This window comes from Corythoichthys intestinalis, chromosome 18 (assembly GCF_030265065.1).
Source record: "Corythoichthys intestinalis isolate RoL2023-P3 chromosome 18, ASM3026506v1, whole genome shotgun sequence".
Lineage (NCBI taxonomy): Eukaryota > Metazoa > Chordata > Actinopteri > Syngnathiformes > Syngnathidae > Corythoichthys > Corythoichthys intestinalis.
The window spans coordinates 34,079,730-34,099,474 of NC_080412.1; the positions used below are offsets into that span (position 1 = coordinate 34,079,730).

Sequence of the window (19,745 nt, forward strand, 5' to 3'; positions counted from 1 at the left end):
ATGAAAATGATAAAAAACTACAAACGCTTCACCATATCACAGGGCAGGCTTAACAACGTAGCCATGCTCTCCATTGAGCGTGAGCTTGCTCAAAAACTGGATTTCACTGACGTTATGAATGACTTTGCTGTCAAATAATCTAGGCGCATCACTGTTTGAAGGCTTGATAACCCCAAGGATGTGGAGGGGGCAGGCATAGGATGTTCAGTAATACTGTTTTCTTGCTGAGCAGACAGGCATAGCACTCTCAGTTGTATTGTACTGTAGCCTACATTGGACAATAGATGGAAATTGTTTGTTTATATTGTGTCTAGGGCTGTCAAAATTATCGCGTTAACGGGCGTTAATTTTTATTAATTAATCACGTTAAAATATTTGACGCAATTAAGGCACATGCCCCGCTCAAACAGATTAAAATGACAGCAGTGTAATGTCCGCTTGTTACTTGTTTTCTGGTGTTTGGCGCCCTCTGCTGGCGCTTGGATCCAAATAATTTTATGGGTTTAAGCACAATGAGTGAGCATGGTGTAATTATTGACATCATCAATGGCGAGCTACTTTTTTTTTTTTTGACTGAAAATTTTACAAAGTTTAATAAAACGAAAACATTAAGAGGGGTTTTAATATAACATTTCTATAACTTGTACTAACATTTATCTTTTAAGAACTACAAGTCTTTCTATCCATGGATCACTTTAAGAGAACGTTAATAATGTTAATGCCATCTTGTTGATTTATTGTTATAATAAACAAATACAGTACTTACTGTATGTACCGTATGTTGAATGTATATATCCTTCTTGTGTCTTATCTTTCCATTCCAACAATAATTTACAGAAAAATGTGGCATATTATATAGATGGTTTGAATTGCGATTAATTACGATTAATTAATTTTTAAGCTGTAATAAACTCGATTAAAATTTTTAATCGTTTGACAGCCCTAATTGTGTCACATCAAATTACGGTCTGTTAAATTTACATGTCCATCTCAAATAATTTTTAAAAATTTCACTGTCATTGCTTGCAAAGCGTTAAGGGTACTGCGTATGTTGTCATGATAAGCCGGTGGCAGGGGTGGTGTGTGGGGGCCCTAGAATGGTCTTTTGGCCCCGGGCCCCTGCAAGTCTGTTGGCAGCCTTGATGATGGTAATAATGTTGAGCTGTGGCTGTGGGTTTAGGCTCACCTAAAAGACTACATTTATTTTAATTTTATTTAGAATATACACTACCGTTCAAAAGTTTTGAAAACTTTTGAACTGTATATATTTTTAATTTATTTTAACTTAACATTATACTTATGTCCAATTTGCATATGTTTTGAAAAATAAAAATCCTCTTCAAATTATTAAAAAAAAAAAAAAAAGTAACATATTTTAAAGCTGTAATTGCAATACCGTGATACCGTGAAACCCTGATATTTTGGTTTAAGGTTATCATACCGTCAGAATATCATACGGGCACATGCCTACAAAGTTCTGGCACTCTAGTTTCATTCCCTACCAAGCAGCAGATGTGACTGAGCCCCTCAACCGCCACAAAGCACCCACAGGTGGACACTTTGACTTTCCCCTCATTGAAAGACCAGCATCCGCCACTACATTCCATCAATCTACAGCCAATTTACAAAAAGATCTAATTAATGTTGTATTAATTCTACAAAATCTTGAAAGGAAAGTGGGTTGATTCCCTCATTCAAAACATCTTGCAACAGTGTATGAAGAATACCACCCAGACTCTTCTAAATCCTTTCATCTGTTAACTCTTGCAGAAAATGTACAACTTCCTCCCCTCATGTAGCAATTAAATGAGTTACAGTTTAGAAATACTTTCAAATTGCGATTTAATAGCATTGGATTTTCCATTCTAACTGATACAAGTCAAATTAAGCTGAGCGGCGATCCGGCACCTTTCCAGGACCGGGCTAATAATAGGAAGCATTTGACAAGCAGGTGCTTGGAATAATGAAAGGAACTAATATAGAAGAGTTTCCAAGAGGAGGTGTTTAATGCTTTTGTCAGGTGCACAACTTTTAAGCCTTAGGAGGAATTTACTAAATACAATTCAGTGTGTTGAAAAATAAGACGGGAGGAATTGGTTCCCCACCTGTTTAAGATGCTATTTTCTTTTTAGGTAATTTAAACTAGCCGGAAAAAAATCTAAAAATAAAGCAGTTATTTGCTTCCTCCTGTTTCACCGCCAATTCAAATGACGGAAGAAACCTTTTGATTAACTTCCAAAGTGCCTCGTACTATAAAGAGAATGTTTCAAAACAATGTCTGATGTTGTCCAGAATGTTACAAATAATTGTGGACGCCGCACAGCATGCAAACGACCTCGGACCTGTCGCGACATGTCTTCATTCTCCCAGCTGTTCTGTCAAAACCTCAATTTATGAGCAATATCGAAAAGAAACCATGTTATAAAATGTGGAAAACAGGTAATTGAAAAGAAACAAAATGCAATCCTAACTACTTCTTGTTCCCTGTTTTCAGCGCATGAATCAAAAACGTAGATCCAACCTGTATGGGAAATACTGGCTGGTTAAAGCTCTGCTCTCCAAACCACTGCGGTGACGCTTCTCTAAACAAAGTCACTAATCGAGGACAGATGTGAAGCGCTTTTTAAAATATAAGTTCAGCGTCAATCCGAAGCCGAGCTTTGTGGTCTGGCATGTCAGCGAACAGTCTGATTCCATTTTTATTCATCTAGAGAATGCATGAATGCATATAGTCAGCCATGCGTTAAATTGAAATGATTGTACTATATTCTAGCTGGAGATGACGAGGAGAAAAAAAACAGCAAACGTCCTTTACTGGCAATGCTACTGTGAACAGAGTAATCATACACAACAAACATGTGTTTTATGAATGTGATCATCATTCAAATATTTAACCACGAAGAACAAGGTGCTTGTTCGTCATCCTTGGAATGAATTGGAATGAGCCCTCCCAATTCAACTTCACTAGTAGACGTCCAATCCGTTTGAACTGTGAGGGTGGCAACGAACGAATGTTCCTTCCCTGCCATCCCACCCCACTTCAAATGAATTGGACGTCTCTAGCTGTCAGTAGCAGCCAATGCCAGGCAATGAGTTCATTTTGGGGCATTTCATGTCATTTCTTGTTTGATTTTTGGTCCCTTCTTTTTGCTTTTTGGGGCATTTACGAGTCACTTCATGTTATGCCTCTTTCCCACTGAAACTAGTGGGTCAACGTGTGTTTTTTCCAAGCCGATGCAACCCACTAGCAATGGGCATTTGGCACCTTTCCCACTGACAAAAAAAAGCCGTGTCTTTTTTTTTTTCACCCGTCCAACCCCCCACCCCTCTTCAGCCGTACGTAAGGTTACGTGACGTCACCACGCTAAGATGAACGTCGGCAAGTGCGACCGAATTCATTCAGTTCAAGGAAGTAAACAATGCAGAGCAACATGGAAGCCTCCTTTCCGTTTGTGTTCTGTTTTCATGCTTTTTACTGCCCTCAAAATGGTCGAAATCCAGCAAAGGATCAACATTTTGCTTGTGCTGAGGCAACTTAGGCGACATGAATTGTTCTTCCTCTACTAACTTTGTTGTTGGCATCGACATAACCACGGTTGTGCGGCGTGTTAAATGGGAGGCGACTGGCACGTTGTTATGACGCATCACGTAAGAGCCTACGTCACTACGTAGATTAGGCGAGTAACAACAAAGAAATCGCCGATACCATTTACCGGTCCAGTATTATAACACTTGACCACAGATACTTTTTCTCCTGCCGCTCACTACACTCTGTTGTGTGATGACACGTTATCACTTTGCATGCCAAGCAGCTATCGCTATTGGCCTGCTCCAGACCAATGAGAGTGAGCCAATAGCCACTCTTAACAATGCCGGGGTAGCTTTTTCATATGTAGGAAAAACAAAACTGCGAGAGGAAAATGTCGGCGGTCTGGAAATATTTCAGCTTATAATTTCCGTCGCGTACAATGGCTGCATGCAAGATTTGCGGCCTGAAAGTTTGGAGAGGTGGAGTTAAATCGGCCAGTTTCAATTCCTCGGACGGGATAAAACATTTGAAGACGAAACATGTGAATGAACACAAAGAGTTTGAGGCTGCAACAGCAGGACTGCTATCCAGAGGAAGGGGGCTGGATCGGAGCAACAATCCCTGGTCACCTACTTTACTTTTATTGTCTTTTACTGAAAGAAATGCCACAGTAATTTGAGACCTGTTTCAAAACAAGTGCTGAAGAAGTAAGCAAAGTCAGCCAAGCTAAGTGGCTAAGTGTGTGTTGCTGCTGGTGCACAGAGAGGGAGGATAATAGAGAGACAGGATGCTGTGGTCAATTATTATTACTTATAATTTCATGAAAGTTGCACTGTTTGGCCTTTGAGGAACAAAACTCAGGGTTTAAAATAGTTCATTAATCATTCATTGTATTTTTACTTTCTTGCTGTTGGGCTAGTATAATCAATGTTTTAATTTCACAAATTTAGCACTATTTTGGCCTTTGAGAGCCAAAGGTTTATTTAACTATTGTCACCTATACCAGGTATACAATAAAAAGTTATACTGGTATGGTATCGGCCGATTCTGCAGAGCCAGGTATCAGAATCGGGGCCAAAAAATGGTATCGGTGCAACACTAGTTAAAACTAGAGATGTCCCGATCGATCGGCATATCGATCGGGTCCGATCACGTCATTTTCAAAGTATCGGAATCGGCAAAAAACTATCGGACATGCCTTTTTTTAATATATACTGTATATATTTTTTAATTAATTCGTTTTCTAATTGTATTTAACGTTACAGACATAATATGTTACACTTATCCAGTCTTTAGTTTAGACTTAAGGTAGGGTTATCAAATTTATCCCGATAACGGCGCTAATTAAATGTCTTAAAAAATCTATCATTAATGAATGCGCTGCACAACCCACTCACGCATTGTCGCGCTCAATCTGTAATGGCGCCGTTTTACCTATATAGAGAGCTAAAAGGCAGCGTAAAATGAGTAGAGTGAATTTTGGCAGCCTTTGGAGCCTTGTCTTAAAGCCTTACAATCCTTCTCCCTACGATTAGAAATATCAGGGGAAGCAGGTAGTAATTGATCTTTTTCTTAACACCCTATTTTATTTCCCAACGCAGAGAAGATATATCAACTGGTAGCACTAAGCACAGTCATGGTTGCACTTCCCATCATGCATTTGGGCATGGCTACAGTATCATTTACTGAAAGCTCAACAAATACACTAGATGGCAATATTTAGTCACAATATACAAAGTCACATTTATCCTTTAGGAATTACAAGTCTTTCTATCCGTGGATCCCTCTCACAGATAGAATGTTAATAATGTAAATGCCATCTTGAGGATTTATTGTCATAATAAACAAATACAGTACTTATGTACTGTATGTTGAATGTATATATTCGTCCGAGTTTTATTCATTTTTTTCTTAATGCATTGCCAAAATGTATATTATCGGGAATAATTGGAATTGAATCGGGAGCAAAAAAAAGCAATCGGATCGGGAAATATCGGGATCGGCAGATATAACTAAAACGATCGGGATCGGATCGGGAGCAAAAAAACATGATCGGAACAACCCTAGTTAAAACATTTGTTTGCAGAAGGTAACTCATGTAAACTGACCGTGTCCACTGTCCAGAAACTCTGTGATGATGGCAGCGCTGCACGGTGACCACGGGCTGGTGCGATTAATCTGAATAAGCGTGGGAGACATCATGTGATTGTCTTGCAGCTTGCCAAACGCATCTTCACAGGCCTTCACATTGTCGTGCGGCATGTTGAAGACGTGTCCTGCGGTGAGGGGAAAAGATGACAAATGGCTTTCACAAACGCTTGACTTAATTTGTCAATAGATGTTCATGTGCGGTCAGCAGTGGAGAGCGAGTCTCTGCTGGGCTAATACACAGAGGAGTCATAAGTGGTGGTCGAGTCATGATTATACTAATGGACCTGTTACTGACAGTGAGAAATTAGCTGTTTTTCCCTGCAGCCTCAATTCTTCGGTGCACGTCTACTAATGTGTGATGCACGAGGCTGGCATGGCTCACCAAGTTCATGAGCTGTGGTGAAGGCCGAAGGCAATCCGTCGTCTTCGATCACGGAGCAGCTTCTCTTGGGGTCGCACATGGTTCCCACGTCGGCCATTCCGAGGGTGTCGCATGTGGAAGCTCCACACAGGTCCTGGAAAATCAAAGAAACACAGTCATCATATGAACCCCACATAGCGTATTGGCCTGACTATAAGACGGCCCTGATTATAAGACGACCCCCTCTTTTTCAAGACTCAAGTTTGAAAAAGACTATTTGAACACCAAATTAATTTTTATACAGAAAATAATTACAGTACATCTGAAACATGATTATAACAATTAGGACTGTCAAAATTATCGCGTTAATGGGCGGTAATTAGTTTTTTGAATTAATCACGTTTAAATATTTGAGGCAATTAACGCACTTGCCCCGCTCAAACAGACTAAAATGACAGTACAGTGTAATGTCCGCTTGTTTCTTGTTTTTTGGTGTTTGGCGCCCTCTGCTGGCGTTTGGGTCCAACTGATTTTATGGGTTAGTACCATGAGTGAGCATGGTGTAATTATTGACATCAACAATGGCGAGCTACTAGTTTATTTTTTGATTGATAATTTTACAAATTTTAATAAAATGAAAACATTAAGAGGTGTTTTAATATAAAATTTCTATAACTTGTACTAACATTTATCTTTTAAGAACTACAAGTCTTTCTATCCATGGATCGCTTTAAGAGAATGATAATAATGTTAATGCCATCTTGTTGATTTATTGTTATAATAAACAAATACAGTACATATGTACCGTATGTTGAATGTACTGTATATATCCGTCTTGTGTCTTATCTTTCCCTTCCAAAAATAATTTATAGAAAAATATGGCATATTTTATATATGGTTTGAATTGTGATTAATTACGATTAATTAATTTTTAAGCTGTAATTAACTCGATTAAAAATTTTAATCGTTTGACAGTCCTAATAACAATATATTTGAGAGAAAAAGCATGTTATTTTGCCTCATTCAAATCTTAATATCTAAACATTTAAATATGTAAACTACAGTGCAATCACAGTCGTAAATGAATGGCTTCTGGTTTTTGAAATGTAAATAAACCAATCTATTGTGATAAAACAACAAAATTGCCATAACTGCATTAACCATCAAAGTGAAGTCTAACTGTAACTGTAGTCTTGAAACAAATCTGAAAAACATTGCAAAAAAATAATGCAAACTGGTTAAACTTAGAGAGTAGCTGAGATCTGTCATGACAGAACATCGCTTCAATGATATCTGGCGTGATCTAGCGTCGTGAATGGGTATTATGTCTAGACCGCGAAAATAAGACAACCCCCACATTTTCAGTCTTATTTCAATGCAAAAAACACTGTCTTATAGTCGGGCCAATACGGTAAGTCCCAATTTACCTACTTTGTAGTATCATGAAAATATGACTGAGCAAAGATAAAGTTTTAGTCTGGCTTCCATTCGTCTGGGAAGATTCTAGAATGTGTCTCTGGAAATTTTTGTCCATTCATCCAGATGTGTGAGGTCAGAGGTGACTAATGTTGGACCCGAGAGAGGGCCTGGCTCAGAATCTCTGTTCTATTTCATTCCAAAAGTTGAGCTCTTAAGTTATTCCACACAAAACTCCAAAGATTCTGGGAACTGCATTGACATACATTGATTAAGAAGTGTGCTTCAAGACATTTGTCAATAAAATAGTTCATAAAATTGATGAAAACTTTATTTAAAACAAGAGAATGAGACAAACCTTTTAGTATGATGGATGTTGACAACAGACTACGTTGTTTGTTATCCCAAAGTTGACTTTCTACTCTGGAGGTTTGTTTAAAACTTGTCTGTTTACCTAAATATTTGTTTCTTGTCCTGTCAGGTTTTCTTCACATTCACCTCCCGCCCCCTTTCTTTTTGCTTCACAAATAGGCAAATGATCCTTAACCCTTAGATGCACAAGTTACTGGACCCTACACTCTTCCATAAGTGGGTCAAAAATGACCCATATTAGAACCAATTTGTTTTTATGCCATTTTGGTGAAGAATAATCACTTGCATATTAATTAGTATGATATTTACGGCCACACAAGAATGATTCCATGCTTGAAATATCTTTATGATTGAATTAACATTTTTTGTATTTTATCATCAATGATGAAGAGCTCCCATGCATCTTTTTGGTGAGAGAGCGGTGCTAAGCCCTTGTGGAGGCACTGACCGATTTCGGAGGATATTGTGGCTCTGTGTTCTGCCCTGGGTGGGAGGTAATTCTCTCTAGTAAGAGCCCCTAGCAACTCATTCTGTTGGCCATGATTTGGACACTTTCTTCTTTGAAGGCCACGTGGAATTTTTTGAGTCAGATTGATCCTGTTCAGTTGGATTTCCAGGTGGACAACTGCCACTGCCACCTTGACAATAATCTGGGTCCCCATCATGAAAAATTTCGGACACTTGAGTCCAACCCCGTCACTGCCTCTCCATCATCCAACATCTGTAGGACCATTTCAGCTGTAAATCTAGCACAAATCCGATTTTTTCGTGTTTTTCCGAATCGACTGAACGGGAAAAGTCGCATAAAAGTGGACCATTTTCAAATTCGATCCAGCTCACTTTCGTATGTGGTTAAAATCCCATCCGGGCCACATTTTTCCAGAATGTGGCTGCGGTCCGAACTGTCAAGTCCCCCAAATTGGAATTAATGCCGCAATTAACATCAGCAAAGAGCGAGAGAGGGTGCTACGGTAGTCGTGCAGCTGTGCATTAGCGTTAGCGCCTAGCTTGAACGTGGCTTTTGGTGAAGGAGCGGGCTTGACAACAGTCACAAAAAAAAAATGGGTTGAGAATAAGCCTGACAATACTCGGTTTCTCTCTGCTCCAATGTTCCTGTGCATGCGGGCCAATTTGCTCAGCGCGTCTCGCACTGCGAATTAGAGCGCATGTGTGATACTTGAACAGGCTCAATGGACAAAGGCAGTCTGAATGGGTACGACAAAAAAAAACAGATATGACAAAAAATCGGAATTGTGCATTAGGACCTGCAGTATGAACCTAGCCTTAGTTAGCTAGCTAGCTATGAAGTAGGTTATTTTGTTGATAATAATAATAAAGAGTCATGAAAGACACACATACAAAATACTATATGGACATACACTTACAATACACGTATCAGCTCTTGCTGTGTAAAATAATCTTCTTAAGGGATGTCACTTTTTAAATACCTAGTCTGTGAGGTCCTCGGTAAATGTATTCCTGACAGCCAAAGTTGATAAGAATGAAATATTCCCATTGGATTCCATAGAAAATGCATGTGGGTCATTTTTGACCCACTTGTGGAAGCTTAGGGTAGTAATACAAAAATGACACTTTCTTCAAATGTATAAAAAGTTCATCAAACATTTGAATGACATTATATCAAAAATATGTTTTTTGAGGAATACCTGGAATATGAATTGATAACAATTTTTTCATTTCGAAGATATTTCAAGAAAACAACCTCACCGGGTCATTTTTGACCCACTTATGCATCTCAGGGTTAGAAACGTGAAACTATATGTTAAAATAATTTAACATTCAAACACTATAGATAGTTTACAAAGAGAGAACAACTTTGTGGTGTTTAATGAGGCTTTTCCCCGACTAGTGCTTGAAGCACATGGCCTCATGTGACGTAATGGCACTTGTCCCCAATCATTGTATTTCCATGCAGGAGCAGTTCCCAAATGGCTTTTTTTGTCACCACACAATTTCAAACCTAATCTTAGCTAAGAACCATTTGGAGCAGTCGACTGAGCCTCCTAATCACAGGACAACTTCACAAAGTTAACCACGCAGCACCGCCCGACCGCCTCCTCCCTCTCTCTTTGCATATATTGTCAAAGCAAAAAGGTTGCATATGAAACACAAGCTAGGTTTGCAGGCCCAGAAATCATCAATAAAGGACAACACCAAAATGGTCGGCCAATGCAAATGAACTCCAGATGTGTTCATGAGTACAGATGAGATGCTTTGTGTCATTAGCGAGAAAAGAAAATAAGAGGCGAACATGAATAGGCGAGAACCAGAAGGGCTAAGGGTTGCTTCGCGGCAACGACCTACTTCCCACATCTGTCATCTCATTTTGCCGTGTTGCTGCGCTGCCGCAACGCAAATACGATTTGCAAGTTGAATTCAAGAAGAAACTTGTCAATGTTTCCGTGCATTTACACATTAAAAACCACCTAAGCTTTTGCCAGTTGGAGAGAGTTGGAGTTGAAGTACAATGGGAAACAGCAGCAATGTATCTTGGAGAATGTAGGCCTACAGCCACTGTGAAGGCTAAAATTTTAGCAATTGATCATTGGTTGAAAAAACTATCTACCATTTTTTTCGGACTATGAGTCAGTTTTTTTCATAGTTTGGCCGGGGGTGCGACTTATACTCTGAGCGACCTATGTGTGAAATGATTAATATTAACCGTAGTTGGCGGAATTGTTTAAAAAAGTAACACCGAGGATGTAAATTTCATTGGATTTAGTGATTTGGAGTGACACTGACGGTTTGATTAATTGTTCGCAAATGAAGAGATGCTTTGTTTATTCTTGCTCGCAATGAAGAAATGTTTTGTTTTCTTTTGCCAAAAGGCATTGTCGACATAGCCGAGCAAGGACAGTGTTGCTGCGCTGGAATGCTTTGACACTAAGGGTGTAACATGTATTTGTTTTGAACCGTTTCGGTACGTGGTGCTCGGTTCGGAACGGATGCGTATCGAACGGGTTTACCCTTACTTTTCGAGGCTGTGAGTCGATCGGGTTACAGTTTCTTTGTGTAGATTATATTTACTCCGTCTTCTCTACTACAATGAGGACCAACACGGTAGGACAGTATAACCCAGAAATGTCAACGGCGCGACAACGTGGCCGCCACAAAAACGCAGTGAAACGCAGGCGTTAAAGTCAATCAGCCAATACACACCAGTCGCAGTGCAGCCACGTGTTAGACGCGTCCCAGAAGCGGCTCAACACGACAGACGCGAAAAGAACGGCAGAGTTTATTATTTGACGCGAGACGCGACCCTCCTGTGTCAATAGTCCTACTGGTAGCTAGGATCGGGCAGACCGGAAGTCACTCGTGTAAAAATACGGTGGATCCGGTCGATTTTCAAACTAATATGCAATCGTAACCCACTTTTTGAGTCCATCAGATCTCTTGAGTGGTAGATCGGGGCACAGTTGACTTGCCTTTGTTGATTTAATGCTGTCTTCTCTGCTATAATAATAACCAACACGGCCCCGTGTTCAATAAAAAACCCTCCTACCACAACAAAACAAGTAGGAACTAATATTCACATAGGAACTAAAGTTATACAACATAAAATATACAACATAAATGAATACTACATCACATTTGTAAAATATGAACACATAATAAAATAAATAATAGCCCATTTAAATAAAATAAATTGAAATGACCTAAAACACCTGTAATTAAATGATAAGAATAATACACAGATCCTGCTTACACAATTAAATTTATTAATTTCTATGTGGCGCTTTAACTTGAGAAAATCCACCAATAAAGCTTTTGAAAACATTTCATAAGGGGAAAAAATGATTCATTGAGGCATTTCATTTGTAAAATATATGTTAAAATCGTTGTCATTGGATTGGTTTTCTCTTTAGCACAGGACTTCTTTTTTCTTCTTTCTTTCAGAAAGAAAGCTGACCAATACGCGGGGTCTGAAAGTCAAATTGTTGTTGGATTATCTTTAAATACCCGCTACTTTTTGAGCAGAATTCTTGCTTTGTATAGGCTAATGTTCCTATTGTTGAAAGCACAAAGGTGTGTAATAAACAACTAGCACATTTATATTTTGCATTTTGTTTTCTTACTGTACCGAAAATGTACCGAACCGTGACCTCAAAACCGAGGTACGTACCGAACCGAGATTTTTATGTACCATTACACCCCTATTTGACACACACGTATTAATTTCACCTACATTCACACACACGTAGCCAAACAAGTTCACTTGGTATTAACCCTAACTTTGCTACCCAATCACTCTTAAGGTTAACACCCTTCTTTGTTGGTAGGGCCATCCCAAATAAAAAGAAAGGCCGCGCGGGGGGCTTTTTTAGAACGAATGTGGACTCTGTATTGTGTGGTCTCAGTGTTGCATCATATAGCTCCCTCTGTTCTCCTTGCAAGCTGTTCAGTTAAATTGAGTGCCATATCTCCTTATTTTCTGTAATGTTTATAAATGTCTTCCCAAGGTTTTGTGTTTGAACTTGACATTTTAATGGTCCTTCGAGCCGGATCTGAACCAGCGACCCAAGGACCAACCATTAAAATGACATGAACTTGACATTTTGATGGTCCTTCGAGCCGGATCTGAACCAGTGACCTAAGGACCATTAAAATCTAAAGTTCAAGTTATTAGCTATGTTACGCTAACATACCGAGCACAATCTCAGTTCGTTGTTAATGCGTCATGTAACGTTAGCATCTTCTTCTTTTACCGTTCGCTTATTCATCCTGTTGTTCTCTATTCTATTTTTATTTTAAATTGCCTTTCAAGATGACATGTTTGTTCTTGGTGTTGGATTTTATCAGATAAATTTCCCCCAAAAATGAGATTTATGTTTTTTTCCTCTTCATTGCGCATTTTTTGGCTTGCGCGACTTATAGTCTGAAAAATACGATACTTGCAAAATACCTTCAATAATGTAAGATGACTGAGGCTGTGGAGAAGTTACCGTTGTGTTTCTGACATGGTGGGGGCATAAACCTGATGTGACATAATGGACATGCACAACCTCCATCGTAACTCCTCCCTGAGGTCCCTGTTTAATGAGGAGGAGGGGGAGTCACAGCTGGAGAAGGGGGAATGGGAACGGCTGCAAGAAACTTTACACTTCCGTCTGGGGCATCCCTCAGGGCTCTGATGCTTATTGTCCGTGGTAAAATTGCAGGTGTGTTTTGTCGATCATTTGTCAATTTCAAGAAAGGATGAAGTGACATTTCATTTATGCTACACTAATATAAGTATAGTGACTCTGCCCCATTACAGCTGCAGTAAGAAAAAAGGCTGGGGGCGGGCATGTTCTCTGTTTTCTACTCGTACGACTCTTTACAAGATGTTGGACTGTGTCAGTGGGAATTTTGGTTGATTCACCCAGAGGAACTTTTGCGAGGTCAAGGGCCACTGTTGTTGGACTTGCGTGTTGGTTGCGATCCATCACTAAAGTGTTTGCTGGGGTAAGGTCAGATGTTTCCGTTCTTCTTCAGCAAACAAATCCAAGCATGCATCTCTACATAGCTAGTTTGATGTCTTTTCAGCAGATCAAACAACAAGCATTTTGTTCATGACCACTGTCATCATTCTCAGAAAAAAGCTTATATTACACTTTACATGTACTCAAAATGGTTATGTGGTTTTGAACACCACTTCAAAGCCTTAAGCATAATAATAAACATTTTGTTAAATTAGTAGTTCTCTCAGACTGTCAATCAAATGGGAGAAGTGTTTTTTTTCAATTCAGCTTGTGAGTGGATCTTACTTTATTGAGTAGGTAGGTGAGAGTTTATCAGGTGTAGCAAATGAACCAATTTCACTTATTCGTGTGTGAAATCGTGTGTTTACTACAAATGTTTATTTCACCAGTTATGCACATAATATGATTTTCCACTACATAATAGCAGGTACTTGCCTGGCTCTGCCAGACTATTCTCCCTGTATTTTTCAAACACTGAGCGTATAGTCTGGGAACCAGCCCATTAACGGTCTTTCGAGCAGGTACAAAATCAATCGACAAATCAGATTCGTTTATTTGCGTGACGTGTTCTTAACGAGCAACGTCACTCTTGCGCGTCAAAAGTCGTCTCCAAGACAACACAGATGGTGGCCGGGAGAGCCGAGAATATGTTCCAATCCACGGTAAAATCCGTTTTAAATGACCAAAAACACATCGACACGAGTCATTGACAACAGTCTGTCTCGCGCTAGCCATGTTGAATAAACTCCGCTCTCTTCGTATGTTTACCTCGTCCCTCGTCCTTCCCTCGTCATTTTACTAACGTCACGTCTGCCCGTCGCTGATTGGTCCACTCCGCTGTCTGTTTGCTGTGGCTTGCTCCGCCCTGGAAATTGTATCCGCTTGAATGGTGGCCAGACTCAATAGCTGGAACAGCGGTGAGTCTGGTGTACCAGGCAAGCAGGTACAATATTTAACCTTTGTATCCACCTGTCGCCATTGAAGCAACAGCTTTGTATTAGTGCTGCAACAATTATTCAATGAACTCGAGTAATTCAGTTAGAAAAAAGCTTTGAATGAAATTTTGCTGCTTCGAGTATTCGTTCAATTAGCGTGGCGTTCTAATGGTTTGTTTTGAAAGTATTTGCATTTAGTTTTATCGATTTGGGTGGATACACTGCCCTCTAGTGGCAACAGTGAATATGACATAACTTATTTAACATGGCTAAATCCAGCTCCTCCCTGTTAAGTTTTTTGTAATTTGTAATGTAGTTTATCAATAATTTTGCCGTGTAATGTGGGAATATGTGTTTGAATCATTTGTTAGGAGCATTGTAAAAAACAATTTAAAAAAAAATATATATATGTATATATAATTATACCATTTAAGCTAGCGGACTTTTGCTATGCAAGTTAGCCAATTGTTCTCTTGTTGTACTTAGATCCTCCTTTATTTTGTATTCACATTTAATGCTCTTCTGGAAGTGCAATCTTAGAAAGTTGTTTTATTCATTCGTTTTCCGAGCTGCTTATCCTCACCGTGGGTCACGGGTGTGCCGGAGCCTATCCCAGCTAACTATGGGCAGTAGGTGGGGTACACCCTGAATCAGTTGCCAGCCAATCGCAGGGCACAAGGAGACGGACAACTGTTTGTGCACAGTTCAGTTCATTCAGTTTCCAATCAGCCTACCATGCACGTTTTGGTGATATGGGAGGAAACCGGAGTACCCGAAGAAACCCACGCAAGCACAGGGAGAACATGCACACTGCACACAGCAAGGCCGAAGCACGGGGTTGCACCCTTCATCTCAGAACTGTAAGGCAGACGTACTAACCACTCTGCCACCGAGCCAAATTGTTTTATGTTTCCCAAAATTTATTCTGCAATACATTAAATGTTCCTTATCGGATTACTCGATTACTCGAACTAACTAGTTGATGGATTAATCTACGACTAAAATAATCGATACCTGCAGCCCTACTTTGTATTGTTGTGAATTTAATATCACCAAATTAAACATGTGCCGATTATGTGGTATGAAAACGCCACGGTTTCAAAACCACAAAAATACATAAAAACATACCGTCCCAAGGTATTAGCTATTTTTTTATGTTCCAAAAATGCAGGGAGAAATCCCTCGCTTTCAGCTGCAAGGTTCAACCCTCCCTCAATGGTTGTTGCTCAGTGTCAGTGAGTCAGCTGTGCTACACAATGGCTGGAGGAGGTGAAACTCCTTAACTTTTTTTACCCAGTCGAAGAAAACAAAATTAGATGGGAATACTTTGGCTACAGAAAAGTTACGGACGGCCGCGGCTTAGAGGAGGACGGCCAACCGACATGTAAAACATGTTTGCAGAGGGTGGCTGCCGAGGAGGCAATACCTCCAATATGATTTCGCATTTATACAAAATTAAAGGCTAGTAAACACTATCATGAAGGTTTCCCACCAGCTACGAGAGTTAACTCCAGCCTCTTTAGTGTGTCTAGTGGTGGTAAAACACGTGGTGTTTTTCCTCTCTCTGACAACTGCCTGTGTTGTGAAAGAGTGTGTGTATAATGTAAACATGATACGAGTCATACACACAGGATTTTTATGAAATATAATTCAATTATTTTTGTTCTGATGGTAATAATGTTGAGCTGTGACTGTGGGTTTACGCTCAAGACTGCATTTATTTTATTTATAATATTTCAGTTATTTTTTTATTTTATTTTTTTTAACTTAACATTATACTTGTGTTCCAGTTTGCTAATGTTTTGAACAAAAAAAAAAATCTGTTCAATGGAAAAAGTTTTTTTAAACCCAGATATCTCTAACACTTTTTTTTTTTTTTAAGTAACACATTTTAGAGCTGTAATTTCGTGATACCGTGAAACCGTGATGCTTAAGGTTATCATACTGTCAGAATCTCATACCGGCACATGCCTGCACCAGATCATTGTTTTAGTTTGTAATATCCTGCGACATTTGCATGCATAAATAACAAAACTTTGGATCAAAACAGTTTAAAGTTGTTGTGTCTAAATTAGGGCTGTCCAAATTATCACGTTAACGGGCGGTAATTTTTTTTTTTTAATTAATCACGTTAAAATATTTGACGCAATTAACGCACAAATGCCCCGCTCAAACAGATTAAAATGACAGTACAGTGAAATGTTTACTTGTTGTGTTTTTCGGAGTTTTGTCGCCCTCTGCTGGCGCTTGGGTGCGACTGAGTTTATAGGCTTCAGCACCCATGAGCATTGTGTAAGTAATTATTGACATCAACAATGGCGGGCTACTAGTTTATTTTTTGATTGAAAATTTTACTAATTTTATTAAAACGACAACATTAAGAGGGGTTTTAATATACAATTTCTATAACTTGTAATAACATTTATCTTTTAAGAACTACAAGTCTTTCTATCCATGGATCGCTTTAACAGAATGTTAATAATGGTAATGCCATCTTGTTGATTTATTGTTATAATAAACATACAGTACTTATGTACCGTATGTTGAATGTATATATCCATCTTGTGTCTTATCTTTCCATTCCAACAATAATTTACAGAAAAAATGGCATATTTTATAGATGGTTTGAATTTTTAAGATGTAATAAACTCGATTAAAATTTTTAATCGTTTGACACCCCTAGTCTAAATTCAATTTTACCTGTCTGGTGAAAAGGATGGCGGTGTCCCAATAGTCTGCATGCTTGTCACTGTTCTTGTTCATCTTTTTTTGCCAAGTGCAAAAATTCCGGAGGGTCAGGGCTGCATTTCCAGATACCTTGGGTCCTTTGTCCGCCTCGGATAGAACCACAATCTTCACAACAACGATGTTAATGGAGTTGAGGATGCTCGGGTGCTTGTAAAGTCTTGCTGCCACTGACATAAGCGTCAAGATGTAATGTTTAAGATTGTTGCCATGGAACTCAGCCATGGTCTGGTCCGCTACTACCAGCGTCTCCACGTACCTGGGGACCGACGCGAAACGTTTGCTTCTCACAATTGGTCTGAGTGGGGTTTTGCTCACATTGCTGTCATGTTGAAGGCTTTTGTATTTCTCCAACATCTGCGCGAGGTGATGGCTTAAGTCATTGTTCACTGCGCACCTGGAGGTTGAATTTGGCTTTAGGTTGCTACTGGTTCTGCGCCGGATGACGTGCGCGCTGCCCGCACTTGTGGTGTTGTTGCGCACCGGGCTGATGAAATACTCCCAGCCTTGGTAACCGAATGCACCTTGCACACCTTTACACAGGCTCAATGCTGCGTACGAAGAGCGGTCACCGTTTACGTGGCCTGAATAAAAACACCGATTGAGGTCAATGGTGACGTCTGCGCCGGAGAGCCACGGTGCGTCTTGGCCGGAAACGTACGGGCCAACGAAGTCGGAATCTTGTCGTAAATCCACCACTAATTCCTGGTGGAAAGCTTGAATTCTTAGCACACATTTACCGTGGAGAGTCTCCACGTCGTTGTCATTATACTGCTGTTGCGTGTCCAGTAAGACAGGGAAGCAAAGTTCACTTTCCATGCAGCGAACCAGTTTGGATAGCGACACCAGGACGTGGAGGAGACACGTTGTTCTGATAAACATGACGGTATTTGCATTCAACCTGGAATGCAATGAGCAAAAGCTCGAAAAGAGCATATTCCGATGCGCAAGATTCTTTCGACAATCTTGAGTGAAAACTCCCCCTGGTCCTGACCCATTCCCGGCTTGCACCTGTGTGCTCGCTCCACTGCCGTCTTCAGTGCACTTTATGCTTTTTCGTCTTCTGTGGAATGATGGAAACTCTATCTCACGTTTGGTGGGGGCAGTCCGTTCGTTGGAGGAGACACTCATTGGATGCTACGTGCTCGAGTATTGCTGCACAGCCTCTCATCAACAACTGCGGTGAAGTGAGCCGAGTGTCTACTTCCGTGGTCAAGCGATCCGCATTTTCTTTTCAGTTGAGTTTACCTTTCATGTTTTACCGCACAAAGCCAGACAACGCATTTGGATTCCTTAAGATTTAAAAAAGAAAATCATGACTGACAGTCATGTCATGTTACGTCATTTATGTCGAAATTGGGGCTGTCAAACGGTTACATTTTAAATCGAGTTAATCACAGCTTAAAAATTAATTAATTGTAATTAATTGCAATTCAAACCATCTATAAAATATGCCATATTTTTCTGTAAATCATTGTTGGAATGGAAAGATAAGACACAAGACGGATATATACATTCAGTGGCGGACTTGGCAATTTTGGGGCCTAAGGCGAACATATTCAGGGGCCCACTTCATGGGTCAGGTGTTAAAAAGGTGAGAAGGGTGTGGAGGAAATATGTTCCGGTACACTAGGGCTGTCCTAAACGACAAATTTTCTCCTGATTAGTCAGCCGACTAGTTTTACGATTAGTCGGCTAATCTAATAATTTCCTTTTTTTTTTTTTTTTTTTTTTTTTTAATCAATTTAGCAATGAAATTTTTGTTGACGCTTATTAATTTATAAAACCATTTTGGAACACTTACATTGTTTATTAAAGTACAAATGATCATGTAAATAACAATAATTAATCACAAGTAAACAATGACGTTAAATGCTGATAGCATTTACTAGTGCAAAAGAATGGAAAGTAAACAGATTCAGAATGCTGACTTTGCCTTTCCAACATTATTCAAAACAATTTTTAAGAAAATTCTAGCATTATTATTATTATAGTATACTACTCTATATAATAGTAGTATAATAATTATAATAATTATTCATTGCCAATCATATTTGTCATAAAGAGTGTCATTTGAAAGCTATTCTTAGTGTAGAATCTGTATTCTGTCGTATTTACTCAACATATTATATTAATATATTTTTAATATATTTTATAATATATATATTTATTATATTAATATTAAGTATGTGGGATTAACTCCAGAAATTTACGTCAAAATACAGTATGTACAGTACAGTAAATGACACGACACGTGGTGTCATGTCATGTGCCATGACAGGTGTCATATCATGGGTCATGACAGGTGTCATGCGTCATGTCGTGCGTCATGACACGTGTCATGACAGGCGTCATGTCGTGCGTTATGACGGGTGTCGTGATAGGCATCGTGACAGGCGTTGTGTCGTGCATCATGACAGGCGTCATGACAATACACATATTCCAAAATTCAATTTAGCCAGAGTTCTCTGTTTTAGTCAAAATTTAAGTCGAAAAACAGTAAAATGGCGACATAAAATGCAAATGACATGATACGCGGTGTCATGTACTGGGCATTACACCATGTGCAACATGTACATGACAAGTGTCATATCATTCATCATGGCAGGTGTCGTGTCATGCGTCATGACAGACGTCATGACAATAGACATAATCCGAATTTCCATTTGGCCAAACTTCACCGTTTCAGTTAAAATTTACATTGAAATACAGTAAAATGGTGACATAAAATGCAAATGACATGACACATGGTG

At 39.4% G+C, this 19,745-nt stretch overlaps 1 protein-coding gene across 1 annotated transcript in view; it reads right to left on the minus strand.

Moving 5' to 3' along the window:
• Positions 1–18,068, minus strand: part of LOC130906893 (A disintegrin and metalloproteinase with thrombospondin motifs 15-like) — a 33,967-nt gene extending 15,899 nt beyond the window's left edge. Inside the window, exons 1-3 of the mRNA XM_057821575.1 lie at positions 16,948–18,068; positions 6,063–6,195; positions 5,638–5,805 (exon numbers count right to left, since the gene is read on the minus strand). Of these exons, the coding sequence (XP_057677558.1) occupies positions 5,638–5,805; positions 6,063–6,195; positions 16,948–17,928 (1,282 nt within the window). The 5' untranslated portion in view covers positions 17,929–18,068. The remainder of the gene's footprint in view (positions 1–5,637; positions 5,806–6,062; positions 6,196–16,947) is intronic.
• Positions 18,069–19,745: the final 1,677 nt, after the last annotated feature.